An 18,422-nucleotide genomic window follows, 5' to 3' on the forward strand; every position below is an offset into this window, starting at 1 on the left:
GGGAAAATATTGGAAAAAATAATTAAAAAATAGATCTGTGAACATCTAGAAACACCAGACCACCCCAAAGATGCCCTTGAAGTGATGTCCTGGTGCCTGGAGGCCGTGCGGATCTGGATGGGAAGGAACAGGCTCAGGCTCAACCCGTCCAAGACTGAGTGGCTGTGGTTTCCGACGTCCCGATATAGTCAGTTGACGCCATCGCTGACTATCGGGGGCGAATCGCTGGCCCCACGGAGAGGATTCGCAACTTGGGTGTCCTCCTGGATTCACGGCTGTCTTTAGAAGAGCACTTGACAGCCGTGACCGGGAGGATTTTCCATCAGGTTCGCCTGATTTGCCAGTTGCGTCCCTTTCTGCATCGGGACTCCTTAAACATGGTCACTCATGCCCTCGTCACTTCCCGCCTGGACTACTGTAATGCTCTCTACATGGGGCTCCCCTTGAGGAGCACCTGGAGGCTCCAACTGGCGCAGAGTGCGGCCACGCGGGTGGTTATGGGAGCGATGTGGTGCTCCCATGTAACACCTCTCCTGCGTGAGCTGCACTGGCTCCCGGTGGTCTTCCAGGTGCGCTTCAAGGTTTTGGTTACCACCTTTAGAGCGCTCCATGGCTTAGGGCCTGGTTATTTACGGGACCGCCTGCTGCTGCAAACGGCCTCCTACTGGCCGGTACACTCTCACAGAGAGGGACTCCTCCGGGTGCCGTCGGCCAAACAATGTCGGCTGGCGGCCCCCAGGGGGAGAGCCTTCTCTGGGGGCACTTACTATCTGGAACTACTATCCGGAGATACGGAGGATCCCGGATCTACGCACCTTCCGCCGCGCTCTCAAGACCTTTTTATTTCACCAGGCTGGTCTGGCCTAACCTCTCCCATTCTCTTTTTAATGTAAATTTTAATGTAAATTTTAATTTGTTCTTAACCTGGGATTTTAAATTTGTCTTGGGCTAAATTGATTTAATTCGATTTTACTTCTGCTCTTAAATTTTTGTATTCTATATGTTTTATCCTGTGCTGTTCACCGCCCTGAGTCCTTCGGGAATAGGACGGTATACAAATTTAATAAAAAAAAAAATTAAATGTTCCTTTCTTTCAATAATCCCAGAACCTGCTACTTACTTCTTGCCAGAAACAACTCGTTCTCCCGTTTCTTTTCATCTCGGATCCCTCTGATGTAGTTACAGCATTCAAGGAAGGCGGCCTTACAAGCATCTCCCTCCTGGATGTATTTTGCACGCTTTTCACAACTGTACCCCATGGGGTTCTCATGCATGCCATCTTCGCAGCATTTACGCAGGTCTTGATCCTGAAACTGCGACACTAAAATATGGAAAATTTGTGAAACATTAGACAATCCTATTTCTCATAGTCATAGGCATAAAGAGAAACAAGAGACAATGAATATCTACATAAATTAATCAAATGAGTTAGTTTTTTATCTTGTCCCAGACAGTTGGAAGGAACAGCTGAGCATCCTTTGACTTTTCACTACTGTAGTTATTAGTGCGCAAGTAATAAGCTTTATGGCTTATTACTGCATCTGCAGTTTTGCCAGAACATTCAAACTTATCTTCTGTTTTTGAAAATCAGTCAAATGTTGCAATGTATCTCAAACTCTTAAATGGAGCATTCTTGGTGCTACCAGGAGGCCTGAGTAAGCCATCAACAGCTCCTGGAAAAAACATGGGTTTTAAATCACCTAGAGGCCCTTTTCTTTAGTTATCCCTCTTCTTTCAACCAAGCCGTCCTGCAACCTTGCATACAGAGGAGTCCAAATAACAATTCCAGAGTATGCGCCTTGTTTAGGTCCCTTGGGCAGGGGAAGGGATTGGGGTCTGCTTGAGGAAGATGGTGGCCCCAGTTCATTTCTAGCTGAGAGGCATGGCCAGCTTCTCATGCTGCTGGTTGTTCTGCACTGACCCTGGGCAACATCTTCCAGGGTCAGAGCTCCCCTTGGTCTTTGGATGGCATGCGGGGGGGGGGGACGCTCCTAAAAACTACTGAGTAAACCGAGAAGAAACCCAATTCATTTCACTTAATTTGTATTTCAATGTAATTAAAATTAAAAACAGTTAATACAATTATTCTTCAACAAAATTCTCCCCCTCTCATAACAGGTAAAAGTAATAATAGGAGAGTAGGCAGAACAGGCAAAAGTAATAATAATAATTTACCCTCAAGGCTCTTTGAAGGTTTCCAGTTCAACACCTGCCTGCAGAACATTTCTTTGTCCACTAAATTCTGGCCCTTTCATAGGAGCTTTACTGATCTCTCTAGGTATAGACATTTTATTTTACTTTGTACTATTTATTATTTTTTGAAATTAAGCAAATAATTAATTATATCACCAGTACAGCAGAGGTGGGTTTCAGCAGGTTCTAACCAGTTCTGGAGAACTGGTAGCAGAAATTTTGAGTAGTTTGGAGAACCGGTAAATACTACCTCTAACTGGCCCTGCCCCCATCTATTCTCTGCCTCCCGAGTCCCAGCTGATCGGGAGGAAATGGAGATTTTACAGTATCCTTCCCCTGCCATGCCCACCAAGCCACACCCACAGAACTGGTAGTAAAAATATTTGAAACCCGTAGTACAGGGCAGAATGTGGTTTTTTAAGTTACATTTATAAATCCACAATCTGTGTTTTAAGCTTACTATACGGTTAAACAGATTTATTCTTCGCTTTCTCCTGAAATAAAGGACATCAGTTCTGGGTGTTCTGCTGTTGTTTTTTTGTGGTCCTGGTGATTCATAAGTTGCAAAAAAGGCTTTGGGGCATGGATGTCTTTAGGAAGGGGATGGTTGAAGCCCCAAACATATAAAAGGGGTGGAGCTTTGATTGTTCAGTTGGAATTGCCATGTTGATATACAGGCATTCCCACAGATGCTCCTGGTTTGGGGGCTGCTTGTAGTTCACTGGCCATTACTTCCTCCTCACCAAGAACAATTCTTGACCAGTGCTGCGATCCGAGAACACTCAAAAAACAATGCTTAAAAATTTTGTCTATCAAATGTAATCTCTTTAGCTGGAACCAGTTACTGTAGATTCGACATTAAACTATTGGGCCATTTAAGTACTCCCCCATTGCACTCAGAATTCAAGCACTCAAAGTTATTGATAAGTTAAGAATGATCCTATTTAATAGAAGTTATTAATTTTCTACCCTCTTGCTTGAGAAAGAAAGGAAAGAGGGATAATCTTCTATTCCTTTGTCCATTTCCTGACTGATTCAATAAATGCAAACAGAAACTTCATTATTTTTCACATACCTTTGCTTGCCTTGCTGTCAAGCAGCAAAACAGAGCGTCGACGCCTCCGATTTGCAGGCTGATGACACTTTGCATCTGAACGAGGCAGGGGAGAAGAGGTAGGAACAATTATTCTTTAAAGTAAGAAGATAGCGTTCAGCACTAATTCCTGTGAAGATTAATTTTACAATCGGTTTACAGTAAGGGAGTAAGGGAGTTCTGCTGCCTTCTGTGGGACTTTCTCCTATTTAAAATAGTTTGGGAATGCAGTCTGAAGCGTTAATTATGTGTTATTTGGATCTATATCCAATAGATCCAAAGCAGCTCATAGAAAGTTCACTTTAGTGCTGGGAAGCTGCAGTAAGGAAGAAAGCATAGCTCAACTCTTCATTGGGTCTGAGTTGAGGGGCTCACAGTTGAAGGTCAAAGAGCATCTCCAGCTTTTTCATGTTTTGCTGAAAATACCAGTGGAGGATTAGAGTGGATCCCTCCTAAAACCATAGGAATAAAGTAGGATGCCTGCACTATAACTCTCCTCTAGAATCATCCTTAGAAACAGTGATCTGGAATTTGCCCTACAATTTGAGTAATCATTTGGTAAAAGATGTTGGGATCATTGCATGCAGTTCAAGAACTCAGTGGCCAATATTCTGTGCTTCAGACACTGAAACATACTTTTCAGGTGCGAGGAAAACAAATCCTTAGAGGAGTGGGACATTTTAGCAAAAGAGAAACGTAAAAGGAATGTGTGCTAATTGGCACATGAAAAAGGTAACCCTGAAGTGCCTGGTTCTCTGCAAGCCTGACCAAGATTTCTATGGCAACCGAACTGATCTGTTTCTTTTATTAAGGCAATCATTCTTTCTTGAATGTAGCAGTAACTAGATGTTTGTTAATTATGAATATTTATATTTACATCATTTATTTCTTATGTGTATATATGACTCTATCATTTTCTCCTCTTTTCTGAAATGTATAAATATGAATGAATCTTTTTGTCTGCTGGAGTTTCTTCTACTATTTTCTGGAGGCAGTTCCTCCAGTACACACCGATAACAATACATTTTGCTTATTTGCTCAATTAATTAATTAATTTCTAAACTGCTCATCTCAACCAAGTGACTCTGCAGTGAGACTTGACTATTTGCTTTGGGCCTTGTGAATTTATTTATTTATTTATTTAATGGAACTTGTATGCCGCCCTATCTCCAATGGATTCGGGGCGGCTCACAACAATTAAAACAAAGCAAACAAACCATTAAAACAAAAAATCCAGGTTAAAATTAACAAAAATTCAATAAAACCCAGTTAATCTGGATCCGTTCCAGTCGGGCTTCAGGCCTGGGTACAGCATGGAAACGGCATTGGTTGCATTGGTTGATGATCTCTGGAGGGCTCGGGACAGGGGTTGCTCCTCTGTCCTGGTCCTATTAGACCTCTCAGCGGCTTTTGATACCATCAACCATGGTATCATGCTGCACCGGCTGGAAGAGCTAGGGGTGGGAGGCACCGTGTTGCGGTGGTTCTCCTCCTTCCTCTCCGACCGGTGGCAGTCAGTGTTGGCAGGGGGGCAGAGGTCGACCCCGAGGCCCCTTGTATGTGGGGTGCCACAAGGGTCGGTCCTCTTGCCCCATCTGTTCAACATTTATGTGAAGCCGCTGGGTGAGATCATCCGTGGTTTCGGGGTGAAGTACCACTAGTACGCTGATGACACCCAGCTGTACATCTCCACCCGGACCACCCCAATGATGCCCTTGAAGTGATTTCCCGGTGCCTGGAGGCTGTACGGATCTGGATGGGGAGGAACAGACTCAGGCTCAATCCATCCAAGACCGAGTGGCTGTGGTTTCCGACATCCCGATATAGTCAGTTGGTGCCATCGCTGACTATTGGGGGCGAGTCATTGGCCCCCACGGAGAGGGCTTGCAACTTGGGAGTCCTCCTGGACTCACAGCTGTCTTTAGAAGAGCACTTGACGGCTGTGGCTGGGAGGGCATTTTATCAGGTTCGCCTGATTCACCAGTTGCGTCCCTTTCTGGATCGGGACTCGTTAAATACGGTCACTCATGCCCTCGTCACTTCCCGCCTGGACTACTGCAATGCTTTCTACATGGGGCTCCCCTTGAGGAGCACCCAGAGGCTCCAGCTGGTCCAGAATGTGGCCGCGCGGGTGGTTATGGGAACGATGGGGTGCTCCCATGTGACTCCCCTCCTGCGCGAGCTGCACTGGCTCCCGGTGGTCTTCCGAGTGCGCTTCAAGGTTTTGGTTACCACCTTTAGAGCGCTCCATGGCTTAGGACCGGGGTATTTATGAGACCGCCTTCTGCCACCAGTAGCCTCTCACCGATCAGTACGCTCCCATAGAGAGGGGCTCCTCAGGGTGCCATCGGCCAAACAATGTCGACTGGCAGCCACCAGGGGGAGAGCCTTCTCTGTGGGGGCGCCCGCCATCTGGAACGAGCTCCCCCCGGAGATACGGAGGATCCTGGACCTGCGCAGTTTTCGCCGTGCCATCAAAACATTTCTTTTCCAGCAGGCCGGCCTGGCCTAACCTCTCTTTTAAACTTTTTAAAATTTTAAAATTTTTCAATTTTCAATTTTTTTTATGAATTTGGGGTGTTTTAAATTTCGTTTTCTGGGCCAATTATTTAATTGTATTTTATGCTTTTTTAACATTTGTATTATATGTATTTTATCTGGCTGTTCACCGCCCTGAGTCCTTCGGGAGTAGGGCAGTATACAAATTCAATAAATAATAATAATAATAATAATAATAAAAGTCTATTAAAACCCCCATCAGTCCAGGGCGGCCAGGTGAAATAGCCACGTTTTCAGGCCACGGCAGAAAGAGCGAAGGTTGGGGGCCACCCGGAGCTCCAGAGGGAGTTGATTCCAAAGGATGGGTGCACCCACAGAGAAAGCTCTCTCCCTGGGAGTAGACAGCCGACACTGTCTGGCCGATGGCACCCTGAGTAGGCCCTCCCCGTGGGAACATACAGGGTGATGGGAAGCTGTTGCTGGCTGCAGATGATCCGCCAAATATCCCGGGCCTAAGCCATGTAGGGCTTTATAGGTAATCACCAGCACCTTGAATCTCACCCGGAGGGCAACAGGCAACCAATGCAAGTCACGCAGGAGAGGTGTAACATGGGAGTGTCTCGACACTCCCATCACTACCTGCGCGGCTGCATTCTGCACCAGCTGAAGCCTCCGAGTGGTCTTCAAGGGCAGCCCCATGTAGAGAGCATTGCAGTAGTTAATACGGGAGGTGACAAGTGCATGAGTGACTGTGCGTAGGGCATCATGGTCCAAGTAGGGGCGCAACTGGCGTACCAGGTGAACCTGGGCAAATGCCCCATTGATTCCCATATGATGCCAGTAGTGTTTGATGGAGCAAATGCTCTTCTCTTGGCTTATAAATAGATTGGAAAACCTCTGCCATCTACCAGACATTAGCATTCATCCCCAAAATACCTGATCTCTCTTTGGTGTTGAGATTAGTGCTGGTTGTCAGAGCCAGTCCAGCATCTTCAAACACACCCAGATTATTCTGGCCGCTGCCAGCTGTACAGCCAAAGTCATTCTTTTCTATTGTGTCCCATATCTAGTGCAGATCACAGGAAAAAAATGTTCCTCTTCAGTACCGTAAATCGGAAACCCCTTGAAAGCTGAGTGTAGCTTAAGAAATGTCTGGCCTTACCTTAGCTTGGCTAATCTTATATTTATCATTGAGGACATATACTGCCTTGTCCACAGCCACAAGACCGACCCGAGCACCTGGATCTCCTTCCAATTTGATGTTCATTTTAGCTCCTGGCTGTTGTATTCTATTGTCTCTGGAAGATGCTCCTTTCACAACCAACTGTTTATACAAAGCAAAGAACAGCTCATGTCTCTAACAGACAGAAAAAATGTCAATTCAAGGAAAAATAGTTGGCTTTCTCTATCTGAACAGAAATAAATGTCTTATGAAAATACCATGAAAATGCTTTAAAATAAGCACATCTGATTTATGCACTTCTGATGCAGCTATAATAAGGTGTTTCCCATGACTGCTAAGAAGGGTACTGGGAAGGCTGACTTACCGTTCCCATGCAGGTATCCTTCACATCCACCCAGACAGAATCAGCCACAATTTCATGGTTTCCCACTTGGTAGTAAGCCACAAACCGGAAGGAAGGGATGAGATCTGGAGTGATACGCAGAGTCATGGTCACCAGATTCTGCCCAGCTCCCTTGGGTTGCCTGCCAACCTTGAAAATCTTCCCCTTAGTCAATATCTGAGGGTGAACAAATACTGATTAATGGAAAGGTTAGAAATGATAGATTAAGCCAGTGGCTTCAAGGCTACAATATGAATTGAAATGCAGCCCCTGGATTTCCTCCAAATCTATAATACTTACGAGGTATGTGAAATATTGGATCTGGTTCAGCGAATTTGCATTGCCCCTCACATTGAAATTGACAGGTAAATTATCTCCGGGCTTAATCTCTGCAGATGTAATGGCTACATGAAGATAGTTTCCAGATCCTCCCTGGGTTTGGTAGGCTGTGGCTGTCATGGACTTTGTTGCCTGGCGTTCTCTTGGGAGGTCTCCATGGTTGGTTCTAACCTAGACAGGGTACATACAAAGCAGTAACCTAATTAGGAAGCAACTATGACTCCTTTTAAGGCTGGCACTTAGTGATGTCCACATGAAGACTGCTGAAAGAGTACAGTAATGGTTACAAAGGAACTGGCTGGCACCCTGTTTTCATAAAAAAAATCTGAGATCTTTTGATATGATTCTTGATGTCTTTCAGGGGGAAAAAAGAACTCCATGTTACTATGAATGTAGCAAATGCTATACTGTCACTGGGATTTGGGGAGGGGACACATGTATTGAATAACAAAATAACAGAATTGGAAGGGATTTTGAAGGTCTTATAGTCCAACCTCCTGTTCAAGCAGGAGATCCTATACCATTTTTGACAAATCATTGTCCACTCCCTTCTTAAAAGCCTCTAGCATTGGTGCACCCTCAACTTCTGAAGGCAAGTTGTTCCACTGGTTGATTGTTCTTACTGCCAGGAAGTTTCTCCTTAATTATAGGTTGATTCCCTCTTTGTTCAATTTCCATCCATTGCTTCTTGTCTTGCCTACTGGGGCTTTAGAAAATAGATTGACCTTCCCTCTTTATGGCAGCCTACTCAAATATTGGAATACTACTATCATATCACCCCTAGTTATTTATTTATTTATTTATTTATTTATTTATTTATTTATTTATTTATTTATTTATTTTATTGAATTTCTATACCGCCCTACTCCCGAAGGACTCAGGGCGGTGCACAGCCATGAAATAAAACACATAGAAATACAAAATTTAAAATCGAATAAAATGAATTAAATAAATTTGGCTGAATTAATACCCATAATTTAAAATACCCATAATTTTAAAATACATTAAAAATTTAAAATTTACACTTAAAAGGGAGAAGATTTAGGCGAGGCCAGCTTGATGAAATAAAAGCGTCTTCAACTCGCGGCGGAAGGTACGCAGATCCGGAATCCTCCGTATCTCTGGGGGGAGCTCATTCCAGATCGTCGGTGCCCCCACAGAGAAGGCTCTCCCCCTAGGGGCCGACAGCCAACATTGTTTGGCCGACGGCACCTGGAGGAGCCCCTCTCTGTGGGAGCGTACTGGTCGGTGGGAGGCTGTTGATGGTAGTAGGCGGTCCCGTAAATAACCAGGTCCTAAGCCATGGAGCGCTTTAAAGGTGGTAACCAGAACCTTGAAGCGCACCCGGAAGACCACCGGGAGCCAGTGCAGCTCACGCAGGAGAGGTGTTACATGGGAGCTCCATGTTGCTCCCATAACCACCCGCGCGGCCGCACTCTGCACCAGTTGGAGCCTCCGGTGCACCTCAAGGGGAGCCCCATGTAGAGAGCATTACAATAGTCCAGACGAGAGGTGACGAGGGCATGAGTGACTGTGCGTAACGAGTCCTGATCTGGAAAGGGACGCAACTGTTATTATTTTTTATTATTTTTTATTTATTATTTTATTATTTTTTTTATGTATGTATGTATGTATGTATGTATGTATGTATGTATGTATTGAATACATGAACAGTGTGGCATCTGGGTATCATTAATTTTGATACCAAATAATAGTGATTTATTCCAGTTATTTATTAGGAACTTCATGTTGGCATGTTCCAAGTGAAGCCAACTCTGACCCCATGTAATTTAAGGCCTAGGCTTGACCCCGTTTTCCCCCTCCACCCAGGGTGTGTCATCAGTCACATTCACCAACAGAGCAATTTCATGGGTTGTAGAGATCACTCCCCTCAGGCCACTGTGGATAATCCTGGGAGACAGCCTTGACAGAGATATGTCTGGAATGTGCTTTTGTTTTTGGCTGCCGCGCTGCTTTGCCATAGCTGCAAGTTCATTTTCCCATCCCCCTTGCCTATGGCAACTCAAGAGCAGGCCAGGGATGCTTTGTGAGTTGACATTAATATTGATAATTAATTAATAATTAATATCGATCTTAATTACTTTAATGATACTCACATCATCATAACATTATAATTATTACAATTAAAATTATTAACAGTTTAGTATTTGCTCCACCATGTATATAATCCTTCATTATTTAATTATTCAGTATTTTAATACACAATATGAATAACCACGATAATGTTGTTTAAGTGTACATAATACAATCATCTTTCAACTTCTGATCTTTTCATCCACATACTGATTTTACAATATTATATAGGTATATACATAATAATATTTTCCCCCTTTCTAATTTCTATCTCTTCTATCTCTTCTAATTCTTGTTAGTACAAATCTTATATTAATAGGTATTCTATTTCTATCCATCATCTCTTGCCCATTTTAGCATTTCAATTCTTGTTGATTTTTTGGCATATTTTCCATACTCCACCCTTGGAATTTTGTATCTCCATGCATCATTCATATTTGATCTAAATGTTTCCTCTTTTTCTACCTCTACCTCTCATTGCCAAACCTTCACTACACCTATTAGTGTCTCTATCCTCACTTCAGGAATGTCTTTCTGTTTATCCAGTTATATTTTTTTATCTCTTAATGTATAATCTGCCTGAAATCTGATCTATTTCATCCATTTTAATTATCTCTTTCTTCTCCTTGTTTTTTTGGTTCATTTGTTGCTTTATCTGCTCTATCCTTTCCTCTGTTTTTTCTGTTTTGCCCTCTATTTCCTGTGTTTCCTGTTCATTTTTCATTGTCATTTGCTGAACATTTTCTGGTCTCACAACTATATCATCTATCAAATCCTTTATCTCCCTGTGGTTCTTTGTTATAGCTTCATGAATACATGAAAACATCAATAATATTTCTTTTTGAAATACACTTATTTTTCCCTGTTGAAGCATTTTGTCTCATTTTAATGAGTCAAAAGGTTACTCAATAATCTACCAAATCCCAAACTCTCAGTTGTCTGTAACACTAAAAAGCCAATATTAAAACAATTTACTCAGTCCCAAAATTATTCCTCAGGATGCACAATATTTATAGTTCTTTATAGTTGTCAACTGTCAGTTTACTCCTTCCAAGTTCTCCAATAAGTCTTTTTTTTTTAAATTTTCCTTCTTTTGCCTCTTTATGCAGTTATCAGACAACATCTATAATCTTAGGTGATCCAGCAGGTTTCCCCACGTCTTCCTAAACCACATAGTCAACTCTTTAATTTCAATGATAATTCCAGGTATTTGTAAGGCACTCTACTTAGCAATTTTCAAAAGTCTCAGAATTTGTCCTCCTTAGCCATGAAATGAATAAGTATAAAACAGTATGCAAAAAACCCAGTCTTCCAGGTATTGTTTGTCCCCACTCTGTATTATCAATTCTTAAATTATTTCAAGGATATTTCCAGCCTTGTAAAAATATAGTGTATATTCTTTCACCAGTAGATGGCATCATCACCTACAATTTCAACTTTATACCCAATCTAACAGCTGAAAATCTTTTCAGATTTTCTTCAAGCAATTTCTTCCAATAATCAACCAAATCTTTCCAGCATTTTAAAGTATCTTTTCAAGACATTGCCAATGAAATATTTAAGTCCTGTCTTTCTGTATTTTAAAAATTTTGTATTCTCCCTTAGGTTTCCCTTTCTTTAAGGTCTGTAATCTTTCTCTAAGTATTTATTCACCATTTTTTACCACTTTAGAGAGTCTATATTTTCAGAGTTCCTTTTCTTTCTTTCTTTTCTTTAGATCTATAATAAAGAAGTTGAAAATCACCTCACCCAGTTTCAGTCCAGCACATTTCTTTCTTCAGTTGTCTCAGCTTCATGGTGGCCATAATGGCTGCCTCTCCTCTTTGTTGTTGGATGGAAGGGTAAGCCTTGGATCAAGCAGGAGAGTTGCCGCTCTCCGTGATATGCAAGGTGCCCCTCCTTTTTTCGTCACCCCTTCAGGGTGAGTTTAGCCCTTAAGGGCCCTCCAATGAGGAGGGTTCAGCCTAGGTTTGTGGAGCCCGCTCCCTATGACTGTCTTGCAGCGACGCCAAACTGGAAGTCTGAACCCCTAGTTATTCTTTTCACTAAACTAGACAAATCTACTTCCTGTGAACATTCTTCACACACACATACACACACCAATCATCTTTGGTGCTCTTTTCTGTGCTTTTTCCAGAGTCTCAACATCTTTTTTATATTGTGGTGACCACAATTGGATGCACCTTCCTTTCTTTTTATAGATATCACCAGACCACACAATATACCATGATCAGTTAATTTGCATTGTCTAGTGGTCATTGTAAAAAGAAAAGAAGACAAAGGAAAATTGTCATTATATTACACTCTATTCAACAACAATAGACCCAAATATACAGATATCAACCTATACACAATGATCCTCTTTACACTAACAGGCATACATAATGTATTCATGTCCATTCCTAGCCAAGATGACTCTCCAGTGACACAATGTGCATAAAGGCTTCACAGCGTGTATTTCTTGCTTTGACTTTCATAGCTGTGTGGACTATCCTGCAAAAGTGCATAAAAACAGTTCGCATCACAGCAAACAGATGGACATTGCATCACTTGTTCCCTCCTGAGCAACAGCAGAGCTGCTGCTGGCATCCAAGGTGCCATTGTGCAGAATTCCACAATGCATAGGCCTGCTAAGTCTCTCTCTGCTCTCAGAGTCTGACTGTGTATGGGCAAAGCGGGTGAGCTCATGTTACTGACATAACATATCTCCTTCGCTTTCTTTGTAACTGGTAACTGATAATCCTCTCTTCAGGTCATTCCATTGGGTGGTGCACAATTTGCACACCAGACTGTGATGGCCCTATGTTCCAACATAGGTGTCAGGCCCAAAACCAAGAATAACACTTTTCCCAAGTTGAGTTTTTTATTACTTTCAAACCTATAGACAAAATCTTGTCAGACTGAGGAGTCCACTATCTGTATCTACAATATACTCTGATAAGTATTAGGTAGAGGCTGTCTTCATCCTATTTCTCTCACACAAAGAATCTGGACTGAGTTGCCACTTACTCCTCTGCAATGCCCCTCTCCCTCCACATGACATTCCCTCTCATCAGCACACTGAATGGGACTTAACAGAATGTCAGAGTGACTTACAGTGATCGGTAGGCTTTGAATGTTCAGTGGTGTGTTCAGGATGAGTTTAGCAGTCCCATCACTCAAAGTGGTTCCCTCAGAATGAATGGCCTCTGATACCACTGGTACATCAGCAGCTGGTGAGCCATCGGGGTTGGTAACATACACCTAAAACAATCCAGAAGAGATGATTCAACATGGAACATGGCAGCTTCCTCTGAATTTAAATCAGTTTATTCACTTATTTATTAATCATTAGCAAGATTTATATGGATACCCAACTCACACAGTGATTCCAGGTGGCTTACAAATTAATAAATTATGTAACTTCTGTGCAAATATATTCCAGCAAAACATCCAAAACATAAATAGCAGTCAGCGTGTCTACAGTGGCAGCGTCAACCCCAAGATAAACTTACAGTAAACCTCCACATGTATCTTGGACAATCAAGTCTGGACAGCTCTTAGAAGCCCAGTAAAGTGAAGGAGATATTGCTAAGGTGGTTCTTTGACAAAATAGGAGACTTCAATTTCTATTACCGTCAGTTCATATGGCATTCCTGGCTTGAAATATTTGGGAGTTTTTGTGAAGTAGATCTGATAGGGAGATGTCACAATATGAATGCCGCTTTGCTCAGTCACTACCATATCACTGCCTGCAAAACAAAAAGGAGGAATGCAACTTAAAATAGGAAGTCGAATTCAGAAATACAAAAGAAAAATCCTGCAAAGATTTTGAACCAGGAGGTATCACTAGCGGTTTCAAACCTAATAAATCCAGTACATTAACAGTTGTTCTCCCTCTCTCTCTTTTCTTTCCTCCTCTCTCTCTTTTTCTAGAAAACCCTAAATGAAAAAGGTGGGATAAAAATCTTATAAGTAAATAAATAAATAAATAAAAACAAAATAGCAACTTAATACATTATAACATGGATTTTCAATTTTTTTCAGACTAAGGAACTTGTTAAAATAAAAAGCAAAGGAAGCCTGATTTTATTTTTCTCTCTCTTCTTTTTTGGCTTTAGAATATCACTGAACTTAATCAAATTTTCATAGAACTATAGAGTTTCGGGGAACAGTTTGAAAATCCTTGTCTTAAATGATGGCACTCATTAAGCCAACATATCTGAGGAAAAATTGCATCCTCAAAAATGATTACAGCTTGTCCTCAAGTTAAAAACATAGTTGAGCCCCGTAATTACAGGCGTAAGTCATGACAGTCATAAAGCAAATCACCTCATGACTGGTCCAATATTATGGCCTTTTCTGCAGCAGTCATTAAGTGAATATAGCAACTGTAAAGTAAAGGTCACAGTCGTTAAGCAAAGCCATTCTTTCCGATGGGACATTTTTTGCCAGAACCAGACATAAATGCCAGTTTGTATCAATTCTTGTCATAAGTCTTGGTTGTGTGACTGTGGGGGAACTGCAAAAGACAATAAATGCAGACCAATTGCTGAATGCCCAAAATGCAGTCATGTGAATGTGAGGAGTGGCAGATGTTGGAATTTCAAATTCAGGGCATACAGTAAGTTTCTTTTGGGGGTTTTGTTGGAATTTCAAACAGTTGCTGAATAACCAGTCATAAGTAGAGAAATACCAGTATTTCTCAATATTACCTATATTATTATATATTTTTCAAACATTCTCTCTCTCCTTAATTAGGAAATTTCTAAATTCATGGCAAAACACATTTGCAAAATTTGTATTTGAAATGAGGCCATGTATAAATAGAAAATTAGCATCTTAAAATTTTTGAAGATGTGGAGTAGGGATTTCTTAATATATTGTTTTCTTTTGTGGCTTTGCAAGTAGGCATATTGTGTCCATTAAAATACTTCAAAACATTTATACAACAAAGCCTGGACGTAATCCCATACAACCTTTTGGAATGTATTGTTAAAATTTGGAAAAAATGATGTGAAATATTAGTATCATAACCTTCCCCAATTATGCTCCTAACAAATCAATCTTTTCTAGAGAATTTAAAAACACAAATGCAAATTTCTATAGATCATAGGATTGATTTATAAATGGAAAAACCATTTCTGGTATAGAGAAAAGACAGAAATCTAATGCATATGTACACATTCTATCATTTGTTAAAAATGAAAATCTAACTCAAAAAAAATAGCTTTATGCACCCCGACTGATGTTGAAACAGCAATTTTTCAACTAAAGGAAAATACCAAAGGAGCATCTCAAAAATTTGTACAATATTCTTAAAGGGTTGTCTGCTGGGCTGTCTGCTAAAATAAAGCAAGGTTGTGGCATAACTTGAAAGGAGACCAGGAAGCCTGTAATTGTGGAGTCTGTCTGGCAAGAACAAAGAATGCTTAATGCTTGTAACAATTCTGGGTGGTTAGAAAGCTGATAAAAGTAACAAAGAGGCATCTTGCAGACCTCAGCTAGAAGTTAGGAATAGAGATGCTCCGGAGCAAATAATTAGCAAAGGTTTAGGAATAGGGACAGCTAGAGACTAATAGAATAATTGTTAGATCATTACTAAATGTTTATTAAATGATATTTCTTATATATCCTGCCTTATCCCATTTTCTGCTTCAATGAAAATGTATAAAGCTTTCTCAATTCTACTGTTCAAGGTTCCTTGGCATTTTGGTCAGGATCTTTTTTCTTGGAGTGCTTCAATAAAAGGAAACAAATCTGCACCTCATGTCTGGTGTTCTTCATCGGCCCCAGCACAAGGCTCAGACCTGAATTGGTGACAGCACCTCTTTCTTCTCCCACCCCTGCTCACCTGATTCTGTTATCACTGTTACAGATGCATACAGAGTATGCCCAACAAGATCATTGAGATTTTGAAATCGAGAACGTAGTTTATGTCTTTCTAGTGTTGCTTCCCCATCTCCATCAATAATCTGAAAATAAATGAAAAATAAGTAAAAATAAGGAAGGAAATCAAGTGGCCTTCCACAGTTTAGAACAAGGAAGATCACCTTGATGGAGATATGCAAGTTCTGTGGCCAAAGCAGCAAGGGGTAAAATATGTTTTAAGTCCGGAACATCCAGATAACATTCAGAAGAAACTCGGGCACACACTCCCTTATTCACTGAATTATTAGAAGGAGAGGGAATTATATCACAACCAGGCTTGCAAAATTCTGTTATTATAGCCAGCCTCAATAATGGTAGCTTAGCCTTCTAGTGGAATTGTTCTACCTAGTAGATCTGACAAACAAACCACAAGCATTAATTTTTTAAATTTTTTAATTTGTGATTTTATAAATTGGGTGTTTTAATCTGTGTTTCGGCCGAAATATTTAATAATTTTAAGGGACTTTTTTAATATTTGGATTATCTGTATTTTATCTTGGCTGTTCACCGCCCTGAGTCCTTTGGGAGTAGGGCGGTATAGAAATTTGAAAAATAAATAAATAAATAAATAAGCACACTTCTATATGCAAACACTCCTGTTACATTTTACCGGAATCCTCATGAGTGACTCTGGAATACTCTTTTTATCACCATCTATTTTCACTCCAAAGAGGACAAAGGCCACACCTTCCACTTTCTTTCCATACAAGTACCTGTAATGACACAATGAAAGTAAAGGCCCAATTATACAACTTTGCTTTTCCTACTGATCTTCTTTGACACAAGAGGGGTACATCAGTGAGGGCATTGATCTATTTCTCACAGCTCCTTATTTTCTCAGTTCTACTCATTCAGGCATCTTTCTCCAAGCTTTTGTCACTTCTGATGCTAAAGCTGGGCAGGGGAAAACAGAATTTGAGGGTGGGAGGAATGATAAATTCAGTTTTTTATCCTTCTGCCCATTTTATTTTCTGATTTCTAAATTTCACCTTTCTGTCCATTCCAACACTCAAGGTGGCTTGCAAAAATGAAAAATATAGCGTAGAAAACACATGACAATTAAAGCCTTAATACAATTAAAACCAATTATTAAAATAACTAAGAGTTTGCTGAAAGAAACATATTTGTAACTTCCTAAATAATGGGATTGGGGGCATTGGGGGGGATTAATATTTCCCTGAAAAATGGATTTGATTATTTTTCCTCTGATCACTGCTATGACTGGGTTGCCACCCTACTCTTAACACTAAAAAAGATGCAGCATCAAAGCTATAAGAGAAATCATAGCTGATAGTGATATCACAAGCAGACTAATAAACTAAATAAAGTCTACAGAGGTAGTCAGCAGAATGTTCTTATTTTTCATGCCTAACAGCATGAAGCCAATGAACTGCTCAAGGTAAATTTACAACATCAGTTAAACAGAAATGGATTGGGAATCAAAAATAAAGTTGAAGAAGCATGATAAGAGATAGGTTGCAGAAACAAACAATATTAGCAACACTTACTCTGCAAAGGCAGGATTCACATAATGGTTTTGTCTCAAGAGGCATGGTGCGAGAAAGGGATTGAGGGTTCTTTTAGCTAAATTTTTAATCAAAATTTTAAGGGGACCCGGGAGGAAGGGAGGGGGTTGTAAAAGTGGACCCGGGGGGGGGTTCAGATAGCAACTGAGCGGGGTGATGGGTCGATTGGCTGCAACAGAGGGGTCGTGAAAGGAAATTTAACCAGGGAGCAGGGGGACGATAGGAAGGGCTGTGTAATTGAAACAATGAGTGGGAGGGGCAGGTATGACGGGCGCAGGGGGCCATATCATGTGCTGGGGGTGCGCACACGCTGAATACGAGCAATTACGCACCCCGGCCCCCAATGCGCGACTCGTGTCCTGGGTTGTGCAGAGTCTCAGGCCCAGGGTCCGCGGCTGATGTTGTGTAATGCCAGGTTAATAAAGCCCCCCTCATTTGTGATCTTATTTTAGAGGGGGGGTGGACCTGGCAGGTATTACGGAGACCTGGTTGGGCCAAGGGGGGGGGTTCCCCTCGTTGAAATGTGCCCACCAGGTTTCCGTGCATTTCATCAGCCAAGGGCCCAGGGGAGGGGTGGGGGAGTAGCGGTGATTATTAGGGAGAGTCTTTGTCCGAGGGAGACCACTGTTCCTCAGATAGCCGGATGTGAGTCCCTCTTTGTGAAGTGGGACTGTGGGGTGCAGATGGGTTTGCTGACTACGTACCTGGCTCCCTGCCACGTGGCAGCGACCCTGCCCGAGCTACTCGATGTCATTGCCGGGGTGGCGGTTGACACCCCCAGACTTATTGTCATGGGGGATTTCAACCTTCCGTCTGCGGGTGAGGCGTCAGAGGTGGCTCGAGAGTTCATGGCTTCCATGACGGCCATGGACCTGACCTAGTTAGTTCAAGGCCCAACTCACATAGGGGGACACACTCTGGACCTGATTTTTGTCTCTGGTCAGTGGTTGAATGATCTTGGTAGAGGGGACCTAGATATCAAACCCTTGTCATGGACAGATCATTCGCTCCTTCACTTAGACTTTCCTACCGCTTTCCCCTGCCACAGGGAGACGGAACCGACCAAATGGTTCCGTCCCAGGCTCCTGATGGACCCTGAAAGGTTCCTGACAGAGCTTGGGCCATTTCCTGAGACTCTGGCACACGACTCGACTGAAGAGCTGGTGGTCGCCTGGGAGAGTGCGACCGCCGGAGCTTTGGACC

At 41.9% G+C, this 18,422-nt stretch overlaps 1 protein-coding gene across 1 annotated transcript in view; it reads right to left on the bottom strand.

Annotated features, from left to right (window-relative positions):
• The window catches only part of LOC139312977 (ophiophagus venom factor), a 117,662-nt gene that overhangs the window by 83,960 nt on the left and 15,280 nt on the right, over positions 1-18,422 (bottom strand). Inside the window, exons 8-17 of the mRNA XM_070938223.1 lie at positions 16,304-16,406; positions 15,617-15,737; positions 13,399-13,514; positions 12,880-13,026; positions 7,651-7,860; positions 7,333-7,527; positions 6,948-7,109; positions 6,722-6,851; positions 3,269-3,343; positions 1,121-1,321 (exon numbers count right to left, since the gene is read on the bottom strand). Of these exons, the coding sequence (XP_070794324.1) occupies positions 1,121-1,321; positions 3,269-3,343; positions 6,722-6,851; positions 6,948-7,109; positions 7,333-7,527; positions 7,651-7,860; positions 12,880-13,026; positions 13,399-13,514; positions 15,617-15,737; positions 16,304-16,406 (1,460 nt within the window). The remainder of the gene's footprint in view (positions 1-1,120; positions 1,322-3,268; positions 3,344-6,721; positions 6,852-6,947; positions 7,110-7,332; positions 7,528-7,650; positions 7,861-12,879; positions 13,027-13,398; positions 13,515-15,616; positions 15,738-16,303; positions 16,407-18,422) is intronic.

This window comes from Pituophis catenifer, unplaced genomic scaffold (genome assembly GCF_029215685.1).
Source record: "Pituophis catenifer annectens isolate HBS135680 unplaced genomic scaffold, rPitCat1.0.hap2 SCAF_2, whole genome shotgun sequence".
NCBI classification, from domain to species: Eukaryota; Metazoa; Chordata; class Lepidosauria; order Squamata; family Colubridae; genus Pituophis; species Pituophis catenifer.